General features: G+C 42.1%; 2 protein-coding genes across 2 annotated transcripts in view; one reads left to right on the top strand and one right to left on the bottom strand.

Moving 5' to 3' along the window:
* ZAR1 (zygote arrest 1) overlaps positions 1-1,107 on the top strand; it is a 1,960-nt gene extending 853 nt beyond the window's left edge. The window contains 3 exon segments of the mRNA XM_026033559.1: positions 9-177; positions 285-359; positions 442-1,107. Of these exon segments, the coding sequence (XP_025889344.1) occupies positions 9-177; positions 285-359; positions 442-585 (388 nt within the window). The 3' untranslated portion in view covers positions 586-1,107.
* A 3,427-nt stretch (positions 1,108-4,534) lies between these two features.
* Positions 4,535-20,555, bottom strand: part of FRYL (FRY like transcription coactivator) — an 81,418-nt gene continuing 65,397 nt past the window's right edge. The window contains exons 54-62 of the mRNA XM_026033575.1: positions 19,763-20,016; positions 17,129-17,336; positions 15,933-16,082; positions 14,483-14,581; positions 11,577-11,645; positions 8,971-8,988; positions 7,944-8,054; positions 6,756-6,952; positions 4,535-6,427 (exon numbers count right to left, since the gene is read on the bottom strand). Coding sequence (XP_025889360.1) covers positions 6,169-6,427; positions 6,756-6,952; positions 7,944-8,054; positions 8,971-8,988; positions 11,577-11,645; positions 14,483-14,581; positions 15,933-16,082; positions 17,129-17,336; positions 19,763-20,016 — 1,365 coding nt within the window. The 3' untranslated portion in view covers positions 4,535-6,168. The remainder of the gene's footprint in view (positions 6,428-6,755; positions 6,953-7,943; positions 8,055-8,970; positions 8,989-11,576; positions 11,646-14,482; positions 14,582-15,932; positions 16,083-17,128; positions 17,337-19,762; positions 20,017-20,555) is intronic.

Below are 20,555 nucleotides of genomic sequence, written 5' to 3' on the forward strand. Positions count from 1 at the left end.
GCTTCCAGGTGAGCGCGGCGGCGCCGGGCGGCCCCGCGCGGCTCTGCGCAGCCCCGCGCCCACGGGCCGTGTCCCTCCCGGCAGTTCCTGGAGCAGAAGTACGGCTACTACCACTGCAAGGACTGCAACATCCGCTGGGAGAGCGCCTACGTGTGGTGCGTGCAGGGCACCAACAAGGTAGGCCCCGTGCCCCGTCCAGTCCCACCGTGGGGTCCCGTCCCACCGTGGGGTCCCGTCCCACCGTGGGGTCCCGTCCCGGCTCACGGCGCCGCCGCTGCCCCCAGGTCTATTTCCGCCAGTTCTGCCGCACCTGCCAGAAGTCCTACAACCCCTACCGCGTGGAGGACATCACCTGCCAGGTAAGGGCCGCCCTGCCGCGTTGTGTCGCGTCGTGTCGCATCGTGCCRCGCCGCCTCTCGCCGCCACTGCACTTCCCCGCAGAGCTGCAAGCAGACGCGGTGCACGTGCCCCGTGAAGATGCGCCAYGTGGACCCCAAGAGGCCCCATCGCCAAGACCTCTGCGGGAGATGCAAAGGCAAACGCCTCTCCTGCGACAGCACCTTCAGTTTCAAGTACATTATCTGAGTGGAGTGTTTTTGTTTAGGGCTCTTCGACAAAACTGCGGGTAGAGCAGATTTTTTTTGTTGTTGTTTGAAGGTGCTTGGTGAGGTGTAGCTAGAAGACATGTGAATAAAGGTGTTGCAAAGCACTTCCAAGTGATCAGGCAGGTTTATGCCCAAGTCAGAGGATGTACGTTGTTATTTTCATGAGGAAGAACCTATTAGTGTTTCTCAGATTAGTGGGGGTCTTGGCAGCCGTTGACTTGGGACCTTGTAGCATCTCGAATGGGAAGGGACACCTTCCATTCCTACTACCTCTGAATTAAACACGGACTTAAAATTCATCCCCTTAAAATTCATCACGGASCTCTACAGTATGAAGCAGAATATCACTCTTGAACAAAGCATCTAGTAACATTCACTTATTTTGCACATTGATATTCCATTTAGGAAGCTTCCTTCACCGCAGTAATATGATTGAGAGGCACCRTAGAGAGGTCACTTCTATCCGTGCTGCCTGTCTGCTCTTAGCTGTGGTAGCATCCTTGCTCTGTAGGCCAGAGCTGAAAAAGTTTGTGGTTGACCCAATGTGTCTTTGGGGACATTTGGGGAAATTATCACAAGCTGGTGGGCAGGGAGTCACGGATGCAAAGGTTTTGGGAAAAGAATCTTGCTTCTGCTGGGTTATCRAGGCACAAACGATCACAAAGTGGTTCTGCATCTGCCCGGCTTCCTCTTAGCTGCAGATAACACACAAAGCACTACAGCTTAAGTGCCTTATGCTTGAGAGTTTGGTCTAGCTCGGGTATAGCCTGTCATGGGGGAAGAATTAGACTTAGATGCCCTTCTGGGATTGGGTTTGCTGCTTGGGTTCTCTTTCTGTTCTTGTGTTGTGTGGCACAACCAGCCCTGTTAATCCCCAGGGATGCTGCCCAAGAGCTGCTGTTGCTGTAACGTTCACAGCCTGTGTGTTGGGCTCAGCAAATATCAGCAAACTTCCCAGGTTGACGCTGGGACTACAGAACTGCCTGGCTGCAAAACCTACACCCCACTGGGCTACCTCATAGCTAAGAAAAGCTTGGTGAATTTATGGAAAACTTACTTTTCTGAGGATGTTAATAAAGCTGCTAATCTGGAAATTATTATATTGCACTAAACTTTTTGGAAATCTCTTTAACTTTCTTAGGAAGGACAGGCTTATCTCTGTCTCCAACAATCTTATGCCTGCACTTATCTTCCTCAAGCCCACTGTGCTAAGCAGAATAGCTGAACAGGGCCCTGCCATCAGGAAAGCCCAGCTCACTGCCCGGGGACTTTGTTCTCTGTGGATGGGAGCTATTGTGTGTCAGAGCAGGCTAATGCTGTCCTCGCTATCAACAAGTGGCCTTTTAGAAGGGCTGGTGTTAATCTACRGCTGATATATAACTCATCACACTGTGTATTTGTGTTTTAACTTGCCTCTTAATATTGCTGCAGTAATTAAGGGCTAATACTTGAACACCATTTTGTTGCTAGAKGACTTTAGTTATTGATGCTGTAATCACTATAGTAGCATGGTGTGTTCTGGGAACAAGTAGCAGATCCAATTCTTTTCTTTTTATCCATCCACTTGAAAGTTGTTCTTTTTGTTTTGTTTTTCTTCTATATCAGAGTAAAATTCCTGGCTTTACTMGCTTGCTCGAAGGAAAGACTCGCATAGTAAGTCCTATCCTCACCTGAGAAGTGYGACTACAGCCTTTCCTTGCCCTGGGTGCTCCCCTGCACCCCACCATGTTCCCTGTAAGGATGTTATGGTCTCTGCCTTTCAGTTAAGTTTTCCTGTTTGTCTTACAGTTTCTAAAATCTAGTCTTCTGAAACAGCTGAGATCAGTCTGCTCAYCTTGGTGATGAGCTTAAGAACTTAAGTGTTGCAGCCTAATTGAGAAGCCCTGTGGCAACTAGTAAAAATAAGTGCAGCTGAGTGTTTTGGTGCAGAGAGCCTTGAAGCAGTGCGTCGGGGGTGATGCTCTGAATGCAACGTGGTCATCGGGGGAATTATACTGTAACAGCCTGCGGAGAAATTCAGGACACCTTAGAATAGTCATTTGACTGTCCAAATACCAGTTGTGGTCAGAACGACTGCTGCTTTTGTTCCCCCATGTCTATGAGGGCCTGGCTGCCCTAAGTTTAAGCAGCTGCTGAAGGCCTCCATGGGCTGTGGGAGCTGAGAGGCGCCGGTGCTCCGAGGCAGGGTTAGTGGCACCGAGTGTGCCAGGGATGGGTCCCGAGGCAACAGGGCTTCTTCCTTTGGCAGGGCCTGCCCAGGCCCACTGCAGCGGGACCTCCAGGCTTCTCCTGCTAACCCCAAACTAKGTTTTGGGCCAAGGCTGGGATAAGAACCCCACTTTTGCCCTACATGAGATGTTCCCCACAGAGCAGTGCTCTTTGCTCCATGTGCTTCCGTGTTTGCTTGCCACAGCAGCGGCACCTCCGGCCTTTCCTTCTCCCTGAACCCTGGGCAGTGCTAGGTGGGTGACCCAGGGGAACTTCTTTTGTTTTTGTTCTCATTTAGAGCATTAATTGAGTCAACAGTCCCAGTCTCAGTGGCTTGAGAAATGGTTTAGGGTGAAGTTTAGTGTTAAGAGAAAGCCGCGGGCTGGAGAAAGGGGCTGCTGAAGGAAGGTGTCTGTGGCCATGGGAGCTGTCCTGGGAGCAGTGTCACCTCTGGGACACTAATGGCAGGTCACAATCCTAGCCCTGGCCTGAGCGTGGTTTAGGGGTTGGGTTAGACTTGGGAAGAAGCCTGGAGGGGCTGCTGGAGAGCCCTGGGAAGGGGCAGCAATTGGCCTCTGGATCCCAGTTTGTCCTAAGAAACAGTTGTGAGGTAGGAGAATGGCTGAGAGTTGGGGAGAAGGCAAAAGCCGGAGGTGTCCTGAGTGGGTCTAAGGCAGGGTCACACGTGTAAGGAAGGTGCGTGCTGCCCTGCGAGGTGCTTCCCAGGAAGGGCAGAAAKGGGAACCGCAGCCCCAGCCCTGGCTCCGGGAGCGGAGAAAGGCTGGAGGGGCTGTGGGAACGGAGCGGGAAGGGGCTGCTGAGGGAAGCAGGTGCTGTCCTGCGAGGAGCTCGTCACCTGGAGCAGCTTTGGGGTCTTAGCCACGGGAATGGGACAGCAGCAGGAGCAGCTCTCGCTGCCCTCTGCTTACACGTTCCAGCCACCGGCTGCTCCGTGCTCCGGGACAGCCCCGTGTCCTTCCCCCTGGACCTCTCGCCGTGTCCTCCTCRTCCCCATGCACGTGTGGCTGTGCCGGGCAGCAAGAACAGGCTCCTCGCTGTCCTTCCATCGGGTACCCCGTGAACTTGCCCCCTAGCCTGTCTCGTGACGTTGTTTTGGTTTCTGAAGCAGCTTTGGGTGTTTTAGGTATTTTTAAGCTCAGCTCAAGTGAATGTGTATGCAGTACAAAGCAGGTCTGATCTGCAGCTGTTTTGGGACAATATCCTTTACCACAGCTGTAGGTTTGGCACGTACCTCTCATCCAGCAGCTCGTGCAGCTTTCTGAGAAGCAGCTACAGGCCAAACGAGCAAAAAGAAYTGCAACCAAACTGGCTTAAGGCTCTCCTCTTAAGGAGGCCAGGTGAGGAAGATGCCCAGGAAAATGCCAGGATATAGAAAAAAAAAATATATATAAATTTGTCAGGATATAGGAAAAAAAAAATGCATCAATTAGGATTGATGAGTCTAATACTGTCAGTGCTTAGCTGACTCAAATATTTAAACACTTAAATATATCCGTGGCTTGTAAAATAGACAAGATGATAGATACAATGTCTTTTATTTTTACAAAAAAAAAAAAAAAAAGCTGGTAAAAGATGATGTAAATAAAAGTGTAATGCACCACTAAATAAAACTACTTATCCCCAGTAAATACTTATTAAATAAAGAACACCATCTACAGTACCACAAACCATCAAAATAATTCAATTTTATGGGGGTCAGGAAAAAAAATACAGTGATTATGGATGTGCCTTGACCAGTTACAGAGCTTGTTAAGATAACATAACTACTGTCAGCAGTCCAACAGCGTGCACAGTGCCTTCCATTAATGCATTTCAGCATAATTACATTTCTAGTGGGGTCCAATTCCCCCCAAAAGGCGGAGCTAAGAATTTCAATTCTACATTCTAAACTCTGGAATTAGAGCCCATTAAAAAAATCACAGTGGGTAAGAGATGTATATAAAAATACTGGGTGTTCCTTTCAAATCACAGGAGTTATGGGACTACATTCTATTTTTTTTCTCTTTTTTTTTTTTTCTTTTTAATACAAAACGTTATTGGTTTCAGCAGAATCCAGTTCATTTTATGCTACAGCCCTCGACACTGAGCTATGAGTATATTGCCTGTTTGCATGTTTTGGTAGCCGTTGCTGTTCTTCCATAGTCCCCCTTCCTTAGGCTGGAGTCCTGCAGACRCACGGTTGTGCTTCCAACTTGTGGTCTGAGCCCTGCCCGTGACTCCCACCAGGGAGCCTCCCCCTTCCCTCATAGCTCTATACACCTACTGTCATAACAGTGCATTGCACAAATGTACAAGAAAAATACTGGTTTTGCACTATACAGTTTCTAGAATATATACAGAATAAAATAAGTTAACTTCTTTCTTCTAAGGAGAGTTGCTGATGGGCAGCATACACCTTTAATATACATTTTAAAGTCTCTGCAGGCAGCTACTTTTTGGTTAGTTGTTATCAATATTTGTAACGTATGCACTGATCAGAGAACTGAGCAGCATTCCAATAAAGTTAACAGATATATTATTTCTTTTAGAAACACTGGGAAATCCCAGTTTAAAATATTATTAAATGTCCTAACATTTACACACTAGGAGGATTAGATCTAATAAAATAAAATTTCTTCAAAAATAATCTTGCAGCTCTTTGAAGCATGCTCTGAGACCTTATTTAACAATCATCCATACCATCAAAAAGCAACTGTCACATAGCCATACACTCTAACTCACATACATCATTTCCTCAGTACAGACAAAAGAAAGCAAATAAAACATTGAGAAGTCACTGGTTTTTGCAGCCCTAAGCCATTCTGCTCAGCTTTGACTGCACATTCTTGATGACCTTTCCAAGTGTCTCATCAGGTACTAGCTGATTATATTTGCTACTGCTGGAAAGCCAGGAAGCCTTGCAGGTCTTCAGCCAAAATAAAGCAGCCTTGATTTTAGCCTCATCTCACCTGCTTTATGTTGATCCAACCTTGAGAGGCTGTTACTGCAACCACCATTTACTGTTCTGTTACAACAGGAAAGAATGCRAATGTATGCATTACGTTTAAGCCCTTTCCTTTCGTGTAGTTCTTTTACGTATATTCAAATAAAAAAAGAGAAATACTACTGCCTGTACAGCTACTGTGTAGAAAGAGCAGTCAAGCGGGATGGTTGACTTCCATTTTCAGATCTCTTGCCTCTGATTAAATAATTTCTTGCTGTGATGAAACCGTGCGTTGGTCACTGGGGTTGCTAGAGGGTCTCCTCTCTCCCCAGCTCTCACAAAACCAAAACAGAAGGTGCTCGATAATAGTCTGAAGCGTCTTCAGCAGGTTCTTCTCCAGGAGACAGCTCTTCAGAATCCAGCGCTCACCAGATTTACGGCCGGTTTGACCTTCCCTAGAAGCTGGCAGGACTGCACCATGCGCAGAGACTCCCGGATTTCCAGGTTGAGTTCCATCAGTTTGGAGCTGGCCTCCGACATATCCTGGTTGGAGCCGACTACGGCAAAGCTGCCCGTCTGGCCGAGCGTCTGATGGCGGAAATAGATGTGCAGCAGAGTCTGGATGGGGTCATCTTCGGAGCTGCCAAAGATGTCATTGGGCCAAATGGACCTGGAAAGCACGTAATTGTCATTTAAATAAATACTTTTTTTAAAAAATGTTCTTTAAACAGATATTTGAACMGAAGATAGAAAAAAATGTTTCTTCTCTAGAGTCTTGGCAGTTAACAGTATCATTTTCTCAAAGATAAAAAAACCACACATTACTGGAACTGTATTTTTTAAATTGCAAAATGTCTATGAAGGAGCAGTCATGAAGCAGCCGCGCTTGTCCTTTTCAATAAGGACATCTAGGGAGAGATCAAAACCAAACAAATGACTCATGCCTACCTTTAAATKAAGAAGCCCCCTTAGCAAAAGCATCATCCACACCAACTTACCTGAAAGCCTTGACCTGAGCCACAGCTGACACGAACTCTTTGCTCCTCAGGGACTCAATGAGGGAGTGAATCGCGGTTTCGGTGCTGGCCTGGGAAGCCTCTGCAATCTCGATTTCCTCGATACCGCTGTCGGAGGCAGACTCGGCTTCTTTCAGACAATTCTCCAGCATGGCAAGTTCTTCAGACATATTTATAACCTGAAGCAAGCAGTAAGAGGGAGCTTCTATAGTTAAACCCAGCTTTGGCAAGGTAACTTTTAGCAGAATAGACACTTTACACATTTTTTCTCTTTCCACAGTCATGAGACAYAGAAACAGCACATGCAAGGCCAAGCTGCTGAGTATGCAGACAGTGTAAGGGGCAGTGTATGGATCCGCTGGGAATCTGGGCTTTCCTGGGAAGAAGCTTCACTCAGTCCATYCAAGTCAGCTCTTTAAACATTTGTTTCATAAAAGCAAAATTCTGTTCTCCCCATATCATTTGCAATCATAAAACTGACAAGGAGAGTTAAACACTTAGCAAAGTAAAACAAAAATGGTGCTACTACCAGTACAGCCTAAATATGAAGAAAAAAATCTGGAACACAGGTATAGTTACCCAGCAGAATATATTGACATCATCTATGTGCTATGTGTGCACAGCTCAATGATATATTTYTTTTCCTAATAAAGTCACTACAACTAAAACAGATGTCCAGGATGCATTCCGAACTGAGCTTCTTCAATCAGGGGCTAAGGTTGCAGCACAACTGAAYGGTGGCTGGAATTATTTATGATTGTATCATCAGTTTGTAGTAAGTTTGTTCATAATAGGAAACACTGTGGAGATGGACAGGGGATTAACCACAGAACTCCTCTGCTGATTAGACTTGATGCACCTTGATTGTAGCTTGATTAGGACACACCAAGAGTCCTGCTGCAATATTTAAAATTGTCATCCCAGGACTCCTGCACTCCTGTCTATTTAAAAGCTTTCAAGTACTACACGAATCAACACAGATAATTAAATGTGAGAAAATTCTTGCAAGTTCTACTTAAATCTTTTAATAACTGGTTACAAAAACAGGCAGTGCACTCTTTCAGGTTCTAAGAAGATGTCCTGCTGATAAAAATGTTAGCAAAATGTATTTTCAATTGTTTAGCTTTAAAATGTCAACTCTAAGTAGCTCAATGACGTGATGTCCTTTACCTCAGCTTCTTTTCGGATGGTGTTTACTTGGCTGATCAGTTTGCAATAGGCTTGAAACAGAAGCAGCAACTGAAAGTGCAACTTGTACAGCCTCCGACACAGCTCCAGCTCCTACAAATGCAAATGGCAATATTACTTCAGGAAACGCAAAACATCATCTAATATCCACGACCAGAGACAACAAATTATAGACAATTTGTACAGATTGTGCAAAATTAATAGTAGTTATTTGCTTATTGATAAAAATACCAAAAAGGTTTACAAGTTAATATAGCAAAAAGCTACGAAAAAGCTGATGAAAGCATCTTACAGCTCTTGATTTGTAAGCAGCCTTGTGCTCTTGCAGGTTAAACATTTACTTTTAATAAGAAGTCACATTTCCAGCAGGGRAAAAAAAAAAAAAGGATTCAAATGACATTTTAAAATGTCACGTTCTAAAGGAAGACTATAAGACTGCTTATTCTTACTGTTTATATTTCAGTGTCTTAAATTCAAGGTCTGATACCAAACATAAACAGTTGAGGCGTATAAGTATAGAATCTTTCCTAATTATTAATACAAATATGTAAAGCACAGTATATATAACCTGGCCTTTAGCTTGCTACTGTCTGACAGAAGAGAATAATTCCATAAGAATGCATAACAATAATGCAAGTTGTGATTTTCTTCTAGAAAATCCCACGATATATTTTTAAAGGACTGGAACAGTATTATTAGCTTGTGAAATGTCTTGCGTTTTTACGCATGTAAAACTAGTCAGAGTGGAGACRATGTCAATGCTGCTTCACATACAGACATAAAAGCTAATGGCAATGGAATAATCTTTTATTAACTTCTAACTACAGCACTCTGTTTTCTACAAGTAGCAACAGTTTAATGGGTTAGATTACGCAAACTGAAGCACACGGCACTGCTGTAATAGTCTATTTACATGACGTCATTTGGTCACAAATGGACAAGAGACAGATGGAGACCAGGTGTTGACTAGCAGGGTTAAGTATTCTGTAAATTAAGAACCATCACTTACTGCTAGAATTTCCATTTGCTAAGCAAGCAGATGAGCAGGTCACAAAAATACGAAGGAAGAAAAAAAGACCAAGAATTAGTGTAGGAAATCATTTTAATTAGGGTAAAAGATGTCCCGGGTCAAATGGAGTAAGAAATACAAGTAACATGCTCCAAAGGGTGGAAACAAGGAACAGATTGCGTTTGAGGTGCAGTTCGTATGCCCTTGCTGCCACAGATTACACTAGCTTTGCTGTCCCACAGCACGGGCCCCAGTTCACCTTACAACCCTTCCTTGCCAGTTTGCATTCTCAGTTACACAGCCTTAAAGGTATGCAAGCTTAAGAAATAAAATAAAAGGAAAATAAAGAACGGTTAAGTCTGAACATCTGTACTGTGCGTTTTACTTATTCTGAACCATGGTAGTTCTGGCCAAAAATGGGTCATAGTTTAACATTTCTGTATTTGAGATGTAAAATGTTTAGGAGAGAAGGGCAGGAAGAGAAAATGTCAGCAAACTTCTCCCTTAGGCTGGGGCAGGGAGTGCACTTCTGTGGTTTGTGCGGTGCTGAATGTACCCCCGGTGGCCTTCACACGAGTACAAAAGACAAGATAAGCATGTGAGGAATGTCATATCTATGTTTGATTACAACAGATAGAAGCAATGAAGGCTTATCAAGCTCATAGTTACAGACTGCATGCTTAATGGACTATAGACATCACTAATTTTAYTATCATATACAGAGCTCAGCCATCAAATAAGTAGTTAGGCCTGATGCACAGAGCATTTTGGAGAGGTAAGATCTTGAACTGCCAAAGTCAACAAGGATTTTATGGCAGATTTCCATGGAGCACTGAGACAAGACTGAGGGAAAGCAGAGGACATGAGTCCTGTGTTCTTAACTCAAGCCTCATTATTATTACATGGAATAAAAAAGGGAGGAGAGAAGCAYACTTTCAGGTTAGTTATTCCCAATATTCAATATTTTTATTTAAAACTGGTTTTGTGCAGCTTCAGTGACTTTCCCATCAGACTTGCTCCCTTTACCACGGAGCAGCCTTTCCTGCCGGCCAGTGCTGAGCACAAACACAGCCCTGCCGGCCAGTGCAGACGCATTCTTGCAGGCTGCCCTGTTACCACTAATAGTAAAAACCCAATAATTAGATTTACTTGCAAGCTGCTGGTGATGCGCGAGCCAGAACAGAGCTGCACTATTCCTCAGCTGTGCTGACCGCAAAGCAAAAAAAATAGTAAAAAAAATCTTGTTTGTGTTAGTGAATGAAGAATATCTGTTGAATGGAGGAGGCCCAGTTTTTATTTCTGGGCACACCACCACTTACAAAATGTAAGCATTCATTGGCTGACTGAAAAGGCTAATCAGTCCCACACTTCATTTCTCTATTTCTAAGGATCTTATGCTTGGTAACTTCTGAGTCTTCTGTAAGAACCCCCTTCAGTGCTCTGTTCACCTAGCTGTATGATGGGAACAGTAACATTTACCTTCACAGTTCTGTTACAGTGGCTTCTCAGGGGATATAAACAACAGCATTGTGAATACAGACAAATACATAAACGGAGCATTTTCAGCAGTAGAAATGAGACCAAGTGGCTCAACGAATAAAGTCAGACTGAATAAAAGGAATCAAATTCTCCCCTGTGCAGTTTAGGTTTGGGATGTGTTTCTTTGATGCTCAGGACTCAGGTCTCTTCTATTTAACACAGTACACCTTCAACATTTTGGAGATACGCGTTAGTATCAAGGTCTAATGTATTTACCTATGAAGAAGGTGGATCAAACTTCAAGCCCTTTTGTGCATAAGTATCAGAAATCCAGAGATACATTCTTGTTTTTTTTTTCCTTCTTTTTAAATGCTTTTTTCAAAATGGCACTGGGGCAAATGTACACTGGTTTGCTAGCTGTGATTCTACTGTCTCTTTCACTGTTCCTGTTACAGGACTCTAGATGGTAAGATTCACATCCCTGTATTAACTACCAGCTATGGATACCGCTGGGATTTGCTTTTTCTTTCTACAGCAAAAATCCTATGCATCTATTGCTAAAAAAAAATCATGCATGCAAATATATACAAAATATTTAACTAGYATGGATACGTGCTTGATTATATTTCATTATATGTTCGATTACATTTGACAGAAAWTTTTCATGAGATTTCTACCATCCTGCTGCGTAGCTCTCCACTCCTTCTCACCCAAATAATGGCTCCAGAAAGGTCATGTATATTTATATGGCATTAATTATATTAAGTCCTGTAGAGGCTTTTGGCTAGACAGCTTATCTGGGCACATAAGCAGAATGTCAATCCTTTTCCTTCTAGAAACGGCAGCATAAAAACAGCCTTGCTGGGACACAGATGATATCTACCCTGCTTATCTGCTCAGTGTTATTAAGCTCAGCCCCCAAGCCTGCCTGCTGACCTTTATTAAAAGAAGGCCTTTGTATTAGAGCACTACTTCATAAGAGTCACAGTTTTGAGAAGATAGCATGATAACGGAAATGAAAAGCTTGCTACATCTTTTTAATCTCTTTGCAAATATTGCCAGTTTTGTGCATCACTTCTGTGTTTTCAGCTCTCACATGCAGAGACTCCTAAGAGAGCTGCACCTACCTGAGCGTCTGTGTTAGCGCCATGAATGCCATCATCAGTACCAAATGTTCTCTTGCAGTCATCGAGCCACTGCAAAACAAATATAAACAAGACTGAACCTTCTGAAAGAAAGTGGCAAGTGATTAAGTTGCTCATGCTGCTTCATAGCATCTTGCACATTCCCAGATTTAATAACTGATTTATTATCACAGTTTCTTAACCAGTGTTGTTCCCTATAACGACTGCCACTGATGGCACCTCCTGGTGGTGSTTAGGGCGTCCCATCTGTTAGGAATTTCCTGAATTTCCTTGGCTACCCCACATGAAATTATCATAGTGTCCCACATGAAATGATGGAGCCCTCTCATGCTCACCAGTGCGGTCCGTGCCACTGGTGAGCATGAGAGTCCACAGCTGCCACTGCCTCCATCCGCCCTCGCTCCCCGCACCGCATCTGCTGCTCTCAGAGCGCAGTCCCTCTCTGTGAGATTTTCCTAAATAACCTCGCGGAGGAGGAGGAGGAGGGCTGACCCAAACGGGATTTGGTYGTGCGGTGCGATCTGGCCGTCTCCTGTGCAGGGCGCCCGGCGTGCTCCCCTGCGCCGCGCGGAGCAGCAAGGCTGGGCAAGGCTGAGCCTGGCAGGCAGCAAGGCCCCGCGCTGAGGTAAGCGCAGACTATCCTCGGAAAGGAGGYGCAGGCTCGACGCACTGCACTCTGCACGCTTCATATCGCGGATCCCTTGGGAAACCTCAGTGACCTTTTCCTAACCTTGGTCTGATGCAAGAAAAAGAAAAATGCCATTTCCCATCTGCTCAATTTAATAAAGGTTACTTAGTGAATTAACTAGGCCTGTGCTTATCGAGAGCAGAAATGGAATTCTCTAAACACTCGGCTGTCAGGTCCAATTAGTGCCATGGAGACCAATGTACACTGCAAATCTCGTTTTTCTTCTCGTCTGACAGCATTCAGCAGGAATAATGGGATTCGTTTGCAGGGGGGCTAAAAGCATCTGAAACTGGGAGGCTGCTATACRTTTTCACACACTGCTGTTTTAAGATATTTTTCAATCTTTGCACTGGTTTTAGAAAGGATATAGAATTTTATATAGATATAGCCTTTTATGATATATATATAACCTTATATTTTCTATTATATTTACCTGCTTATCGTTGCTTTTGTATGAAATCAAAAGCTGTTTTGTTTCACAGGAACAGATTAGTAACTCTAAAAAGGTGATAAAATTTGCTAAAAATTTGGCACAGAGCATACATTCAGCACTGCAGGCAGGACCTGCAGTGACTCTTGGGGAACAGGAACAGGCTGTGTGACCAAATAATCTCCTGTATACGTYTGCTTTACCCTGAGCCATTTCTTCCGAGCGACCTCCCTGCTGAAAGCACAAGCTGGGCAAGTCTGTGGTCACTGCTCCTCTCAGCTCATAGAGGATTCTGGAATTGCCCCAGGATGCAGATGTCAAAACCCTCCTCTGCTACAGGCCCCTTCCTTCTTCCTCTTTCCTATCTCAGGCCCCAGCTAAGCGTGTCAAGCAACTGCTGTCGAAGCCCCTTTGCGGCTTAAATTCTGCTTCATACGAACAGGAGCATCAATACAGTACATAGCACTGACACTAAGGTAACTATTAAATAACTTTAATTAAAATAAAGACAATGCACAGACTACATCCCAACCAGAYGAGTCTGGTCACTTCTGGCTTCTATGAGAAGAGTAGGGTGAGGTGGTGGAGGAATCTTGTTACATGTTTTGCCTAAATACTTCCTTCAGATCAAATGGAATACGTGATAAAATTGTCATCACATTTTTCAGTTTAAATGACAAAAATCCAGATTTAATTTGAGGGATTAAATCTGAGTCTCTTTCCATCCTTCTCTCTGTTTAATAGGATAAATACCTGAGAAATACCTTAAAATCAGCTTTGTAAGATTCTTAATCTTCATATAGTGTGTAAGAGACCAAGAGGAAGAAGAAAAAAAGAAAAAGAACTAAGAGCTAAAAGCTGAAGAAATTGATTTTTGTTTTAAAATTTTATAATAATATATTAGCTTCAGAGATACTTAGCCACTACTTTTAAATTAATATACTAAAAAAATACTAAAACAACAGGCTAAATTAACTAAATGGCACCCTTTTGATAGTCCTAAATGATTAGTCTCAAGCTATAAATTTTCTCCTCCTTGGTGCTGCTTATTTCTTTTTATAAATGATTGAATAAAAATAAAAACTAGCCAACTGTTACTTCTTAATGATTCTCCTGATCCCGTGAAACCTTTTTCTTGCTGCAATCACTCATAAATACTGTGCAGGAAGACAGGCTGACCACATAAACAKGTTCTTGGGCACCCTTTTGACAGCTTCACGACCAAAAAATGTGTGTTCTTTCACTGTGATAGAATGACAGAAGCCACCAAAGGYGTATCCAGATTTTTTTTTATGAGACAAAATAAAATGCAAACAAACTCACAATATCCAGCATGGATTTATATCTCTGTGGCACATGGCAGAATAAAATTAGTTGAAAATACCATTAAATCAATTCATAGCCATCTAAAAGGGATATAATTTTAACTTACAATACTGAAAACTCCACCAAAAGGTATCATTTCTTACTGTTATGATAAATCACGGGCTAAATGAGAAGGAATCTATATTAGGAGAATTTCTCAATACTGTTTGGTATAATCCATGCTGAGAGGATACCCACGAATCAGGGTTCCTCTCTATTCTGCCTCACTCAGTCTTTCTGCCTCACCCTGGGGCCAATCAGTTGGCCCCCCTGAGCCTCAGTTTTGCTAAAGTTAAAAAAAAAAAAAAAAAAAAGATAATAGATGCCTGTGTTGAGAAATAAAGACCTTTCATATTTTCTTGATAAGTTCTAATATTTATGTTTGAAAACATAAATGAGACTCACCTGTTCTGCTGCTTCTCTTTTGACATTATAGGTATCCAAGTGYTCCTGGAGCTCTAGCACACTGAATTTCAATGTTTCCAGCAGGCCACAAGACATTAGCTGAAAGATAAAAGCAAGCACCTCTGCAGTCAGCTATAATTAAATATGACTATAACCCCTATAGTCTGATATCTAAATAAATTATTAGATGAAATTCCATACCACCTCTGGGGGTTAAAAGGATCGCATGAAAACCCTCTGGGTATGTACCATTGATGGCACCTCCAAGTTTGCACTACTACCTGCAACTGCATCAGCTCCTATAGTTTTGGTTTCAAAGCAAGAAGGGCAGCACCTAGTGAATATCCGAATGAGATGGTCGTAGAGAACCAGGAACTGCTGAAGCGGGAGATCTGGGATATTTGAAGAATATCCTACTTTCTCAAATGCATATTTTCTCTTTCCCTTGGGGACCCACTCCTTCAGGGACCAATTACTTCCTCTCAGTAAGTCTAATGCCCAGCAAAAAGAACAATATTTTCTTCTCATGGTAGGTATTTTCATCCTCATTAGCCCCCAAACACATACATTTTTTCTTACGCTTGTAACAACCCTGCTACCCCAAACTGTTCTTGCATCATCCTTGGAGGCTTTTGGGACTCAGCTGGACTAAGTCATAACTGCTGAGCCCTCCTGTGGGGGACCTTCTGTAATTCTTTGCTYCAGACCTGTCTGCCATAAGGAACAGGTGCTAGTTTTCATAAATGATATGAAATGGTCACAATAATTTGTTTCTTTGATGAATAGGGTTGCTAAGCAATAAACACATCACAGAAGAAAAATTCCAACATTTCGAAGCTTTTTGTTTAGATTTGCTCATTTGCCCAAACTGGACAGGCACGTAAAAAAACTATTTTCATCCTAATGCAGATAGTGAAAATCTGAGTAAGTATGAGAATTTGCCAGTATAACTGCAGCTATGCATGCAGTGTGTGTCTGTGTGTATATTTATATACAAATATATTTGGTGTTCTGTGCACAAAGAGTTCTACCTACACTGGTATAACTCTTCTTGCAGCTTCTTATTCCCAAAGAATTTTCTTCTTCTAGATAATTTATGCTGCTTTTAAAGTGGTATACATTAAATTAAAAGAATATAGACGGTCCYCTTGAAATATATTCTCCATTTCAAGATTTTTTTAGTTCCTACTAAAATTTTTTTAGTTCCTTGGTTTTGGCTGTTTTGATAGGCACTAGCCTTATTTTTTTAATCAAAAAAAAMCTTAGATAATGTTTCAGTTAGTGACAAGTTAGACAGCAACCTTTTAACAGACAAAAATATAACTACTTCATTCAGACATTTAAAAGTTTTCCTCCATGTTGTTTATAAATAATAAAATATTTTCTTGTATTTTACATAAAGATGTTTAACTGAACGGATGTCTCAGCATTAAATTAATAAGATTTTTACCGTTTCTGCATCCACAAAGACTGTCGGACATTCTGAACATAACATCATCACTTCCAGTGAGCTTTTAAATTTTGTTCCAATTCGCTGCAGACTCTCACCCAGAAAGCTGACCGAATCATTTGTTATAGCCACAAACTTTCTTTGAATGGTCTAAAATGCAAAAGTCAGAAATATTTTATATTACAACCCCCTCCTTTCACATTAAGGATTTCTGGGCAACCTATAATCTTGACAGCATATACTGCTACATTAAATTACAGCAACACAAATTAATATATATTTTATCATACACATTTACAAAAAGCTAGTTCAGAAAACAACRAAACAAAGCAAGTAAATATGAAGAGAGTTATTCGTCTCTCAGCCTTTAGCATCAGGATATCTTAATGACTACATAACTTTATGCCATACAGACAGCAGTTCCCTTTGTTTGTTGTTTGTATTGCAGAGAATTACACATTCAAATTTTCACAAGTCAGACAGAATCTGTGAGACAATTTGCCTCCACAGCTACCACCTGCAGGGTCTTCACCTTCTACAAATATCCATATATACACCACGTTTGGTTATGAAGACTATATGCTTAATCTAATGCTACATTTTACACGGCTACATAATCCTAGAATGTTACCTATAGAATAGAACTATATAAAGATGATAGTGCTTGTAAAGTGGTTGTTACCCTGAGGTAAATATAAATCGAGAGAGCCATTTGTAACTTCTGGCTTTAATGGATCTCCTGGAGTTTCATTTCCTTCTCTGCAGAAGACTCCTCCTCACAAAGAGAAGCAAGACTAATTCATTAACATTTGTCATGCTGTGATCTAGTAATAACGAACCCACAAAAAAACCAGGAGAAACCATTAACAACTGTGTAATCAGCACTGAGCTTGGGTGACATTCAACAAAATAAAAGGAGGGGCACAACCTGCACTAAGAAGTAAGAAACAGCAAAGAGCTAATTTATTTTCTGAGCAGACTCTCTCCAACACAGTGCAGCAACACAGCAGATACCCTGTGGAAAATTTGTGTAYGATGATATAATGTTCTTGAACAACTTTTTTTTTGTCTGCTTCTGATTTACTTTAAAGAGGATTCTTGCTACCATAACCTTAGAGCTTTTGCATTTCTAGAGAGGAAGAGGAAGAATAGTTTTTAAAGCAGAGTAGAAAAACAGTCCTTGGCAGCTCACTGACCTGAAACAACCTGGAGAAAACATGAAAGGTGTAAACAGCACAAGAGCCGTCTGTATCCGAGAGCATCTGATTGACGTGGCAGCGCCAGGCCTCCTCCTCATCCTCGCACGGCACCGGCTGGAAGGCGGCCAGGATGGCCGAAAGGAACGGGGAGGGCGGCGGGGAGGCCTGCGCTTCCGGGAAGCCGTCCTGCTCCTCCTCATCTTGGCTGGAAATGGGAAGCAACAGAAACCAGCTTAGCAGGAAAAGAAAAAGAAATCGGGGAATGTTAAGAAAAATGAAGTTTTGGTGACAGAAAATTAAGAAATCGGATAGAAATGTGTTTTGCAAAATAGATGATCAACTGAAGTAATGATGAACCAAGAAAAGGGTAATAAAATGCAAGAGTTGCTCCTACAATATAAAAAGTTACTCATAACCTCAAATATCTCCAAAGTTTTTTAAAATATGTTATTTCTATGCATGTGTACAAAGCACTATCTGCACATGTTACATACACATACACAGACCTATACAAAGCACTATAGATGCATACCACACAGAAAGAGATGTTTTTATTGCTTCAAATAACGGAATTCAATTCTTTGAATCTAAACACACAATCCACTAATATCACTGAGTAACGAATTCCATCATTCCTTAAGAGTGCTCTTTTATAGTACAACAATATCCTAAAACTCTCCTAATTAATAGCCCTAAGTGAATGAAGATAGATTGGAGCACTTTCATTTTTATGGAAAATCAATTTTACAGGCCTTTGTTCARATAACATTCATCAATACTATTACTTTACAACCATTAACTTAATTGTTAAAATCTTCTGTGTTACAAACAATGAAGCATTTTTGACAATGCTTCTGAATGTTTGTACAGCAAAAGCATGATGGTGGATGTTCTAAGTATAGATACCTATTAAAGTACTTTTAAACACATACAGTTTTTCCTCTGTAACAACCACTTCTCAGCCACAGAGACTCTATGCAGGTCTCAAACAAGACTTACATGTACCCCACAAAGCGTCACTCACGATGCCACCCCAGGGATGCTGGTTTGGGGTACATCTATTAACACAGTGCCCACAAAATCTCAGGCACAACCCTTTCTGCAGGTTACCAACAAGCAAAGCTTCCAAAACAATTTTGGATACTTTCTACTTGGCGCACTGTAGCACACGCTCATCAGCCCTGTGTCACTCTCAGAGAGAAAGGGCTATTGAGGTTTTTTGCTTCTTTGCTCAGTGTAAATAAAGGTATAATGGATTTTGGTTGCATGATAGGAAATAGCCACTCTTAATTGGCACCAGCCTTTAATTCTTGCAGAGCACATTACAGTACATTTTATACAAGACTGTAAGATTCAAATTCCTCATTCCTACCCTAGCTGAACCTTCTCATTTTCAAATTCTCCATCCAGACCTGCTTGTTTATCTCCAGCTCCTTTCTGTAAGGGGTTCCTTAAATGAGCTCTCTCATAGAATACACACTGATCTTCCTGTATTATTCAATGCAAATGTCTGAGCAAATTTTAATTATGAGCAAGCCTATGAACAATTATGTTACTGGATAAAGTGTTTTGCTGTTGTTATTGTTCTCCCTTGCTCTTAAATGTTACCTTCAAGGAACTTAGGGTTCCATTTTGAATTCAGCTCAACCAGCCAAGATTAGCTAGGTCTTTGTCTCTCTCTCTCTCTCGTTATTTTCTTACCATATTCAAAACAGAAGACATATTTAACTTAAAGTGTCAGGTTAATCGGAGACTGATTTACCTGAACAATGAAAACCTTGGATCTTGGACAAATTCAAACAGATTCTGCCCTGAATTCTACAGCAGTTTTGATCAAAGAGCACCATCTTCCTCTCTCCTGGGCCATCTGGGTGCCAAAAATAGTTTCCGCCATAATTCACAGCAGTTCAAAGGCCTTTTCATGTTATACTGCTTGCATCTGGTGGCTGCAAGAAGTGCTCCAGAATTCCCTCTAACTTCTTTTCATGTGTCTGTTCTACTGATGGTGTAGGAATGTGCCGGGTTTCATTGACAGAATCACAGAATGGTTGAGGTTGGAAGGGACCTCTAGAGATCATCTAGTCCACCCTCCCTTGCTCCAGCAGGGACACCCAGAGCACAGGGTGGCATCCAGGCACGTTTGGAAGATCTCCAGAGAAGGAGACTCCACAACCTCCCCAGGCAGCCTGTTCCAGAGCTCAGTCATCCTCACAGGAAAGAAGTTCTTCCTCACATGTACATGGAACTTCCTGTGTTTCAACTTACACCCACTGCCCCTTGTCCTACCAGTGCCCACCACTGAGAAGAGTTTGGCCCCATCCACCCTACATTGACCCTTCAGGTATTTACACATACTCAAGGACTCTTTTATCTTTTCCTGCACAGCGGCTTTTGCTCTTCCACAAACTAGTGCTGAGCTGTCACGGAATGAGTGGTGGCAGGGGTGAGTGACAAAGTACTGAGCTTATTTGCTCAACAGGCAAAAACAATCAAACATTATTTAGAATATGCGAGTATTATTTTAGCGATCTGTATCTGAAACGATCTGAAACACACCAAGAGGAAGCTTCCTTGGTTAGATTCATGCGCAGGATAACATGCAAGTTGTGTTAGAACTGATGTGAATCTTACCTCGACAAACCAGAGAAGTCAGCTTCTTCTTCTTCACATCTCTCATCCAGCTCTTTCAAAGCAAGAGTGACATCCTCTTCACAGATAGATTCACAGTAGCTCTCAGGAGCTGCTGACTCTGCCATTTCTGGAGTCTCTTCCAACTCAAGAGACTCGTGACAGATCAGAGGGTCTTGTTGTTCCTGAAGGACATATGACCCTGTGTCTTCACTAGCAGTGCTAACCTGTTCATCCCTTACTGCTGGACTGCCTTCCTGTAAATCAAGTATTCTTTATTACTTTTACTGCAGGACTTTATGCATTCTTATCAGTTTTTATTAAGGTAGAATACGAGATCTATAAACAAATGTTTAAAAATACTCAGTTATACTTTTATCATTCATCACCTTTAGATGAAAATAAACACAGTGTAGACYTTCATATTATGCTTTTCCAGGCATGGACCAAAATAACTTCCCCATCGTTGTTTCTTAGGCCTGGATCCACTATGGAACATTTTGTCATCTTTTTAACCTCTATTTTCAGACGTTCCTCAAGCATAGGTGAGTAACAGCATAACAGAGGAAAAGATGTTTTTGAGAGACTCCCATATTTTAGTCATCACAAAACCTTGGACTACACCACAGTTTGAGCTTGCTTCTATTTCTCTTTGCATCCTATCATCCTTTTTTGCCACCAGTCTGTATGGCTGAAACCTTTCCCAGATAATGCTGCAGGCTGATAAGACTTCCATGCAGCRGGAAGGAGCCAGTCATTTGATTATCGGTCTGAATTCTTCAAGGAAGACAAACCA

This window comes from Nothoprocta perdicaria, unplaced genomic scaffold, assembly GCF_003342845.1.
Source record: "Nothoprocta perdicaria isolate Ctin4 unplaced genomic scaffold, notPer1 scaffold_13, whole genome shotgun sequence".
In the NCBI taxonomy this organism is placed as follows: Eukaryota; Metazoa; Chordata; class Aves; order Tinamiformes; family Tinamidae; genus Nothoprocta; species Nothoprocta perdicaria.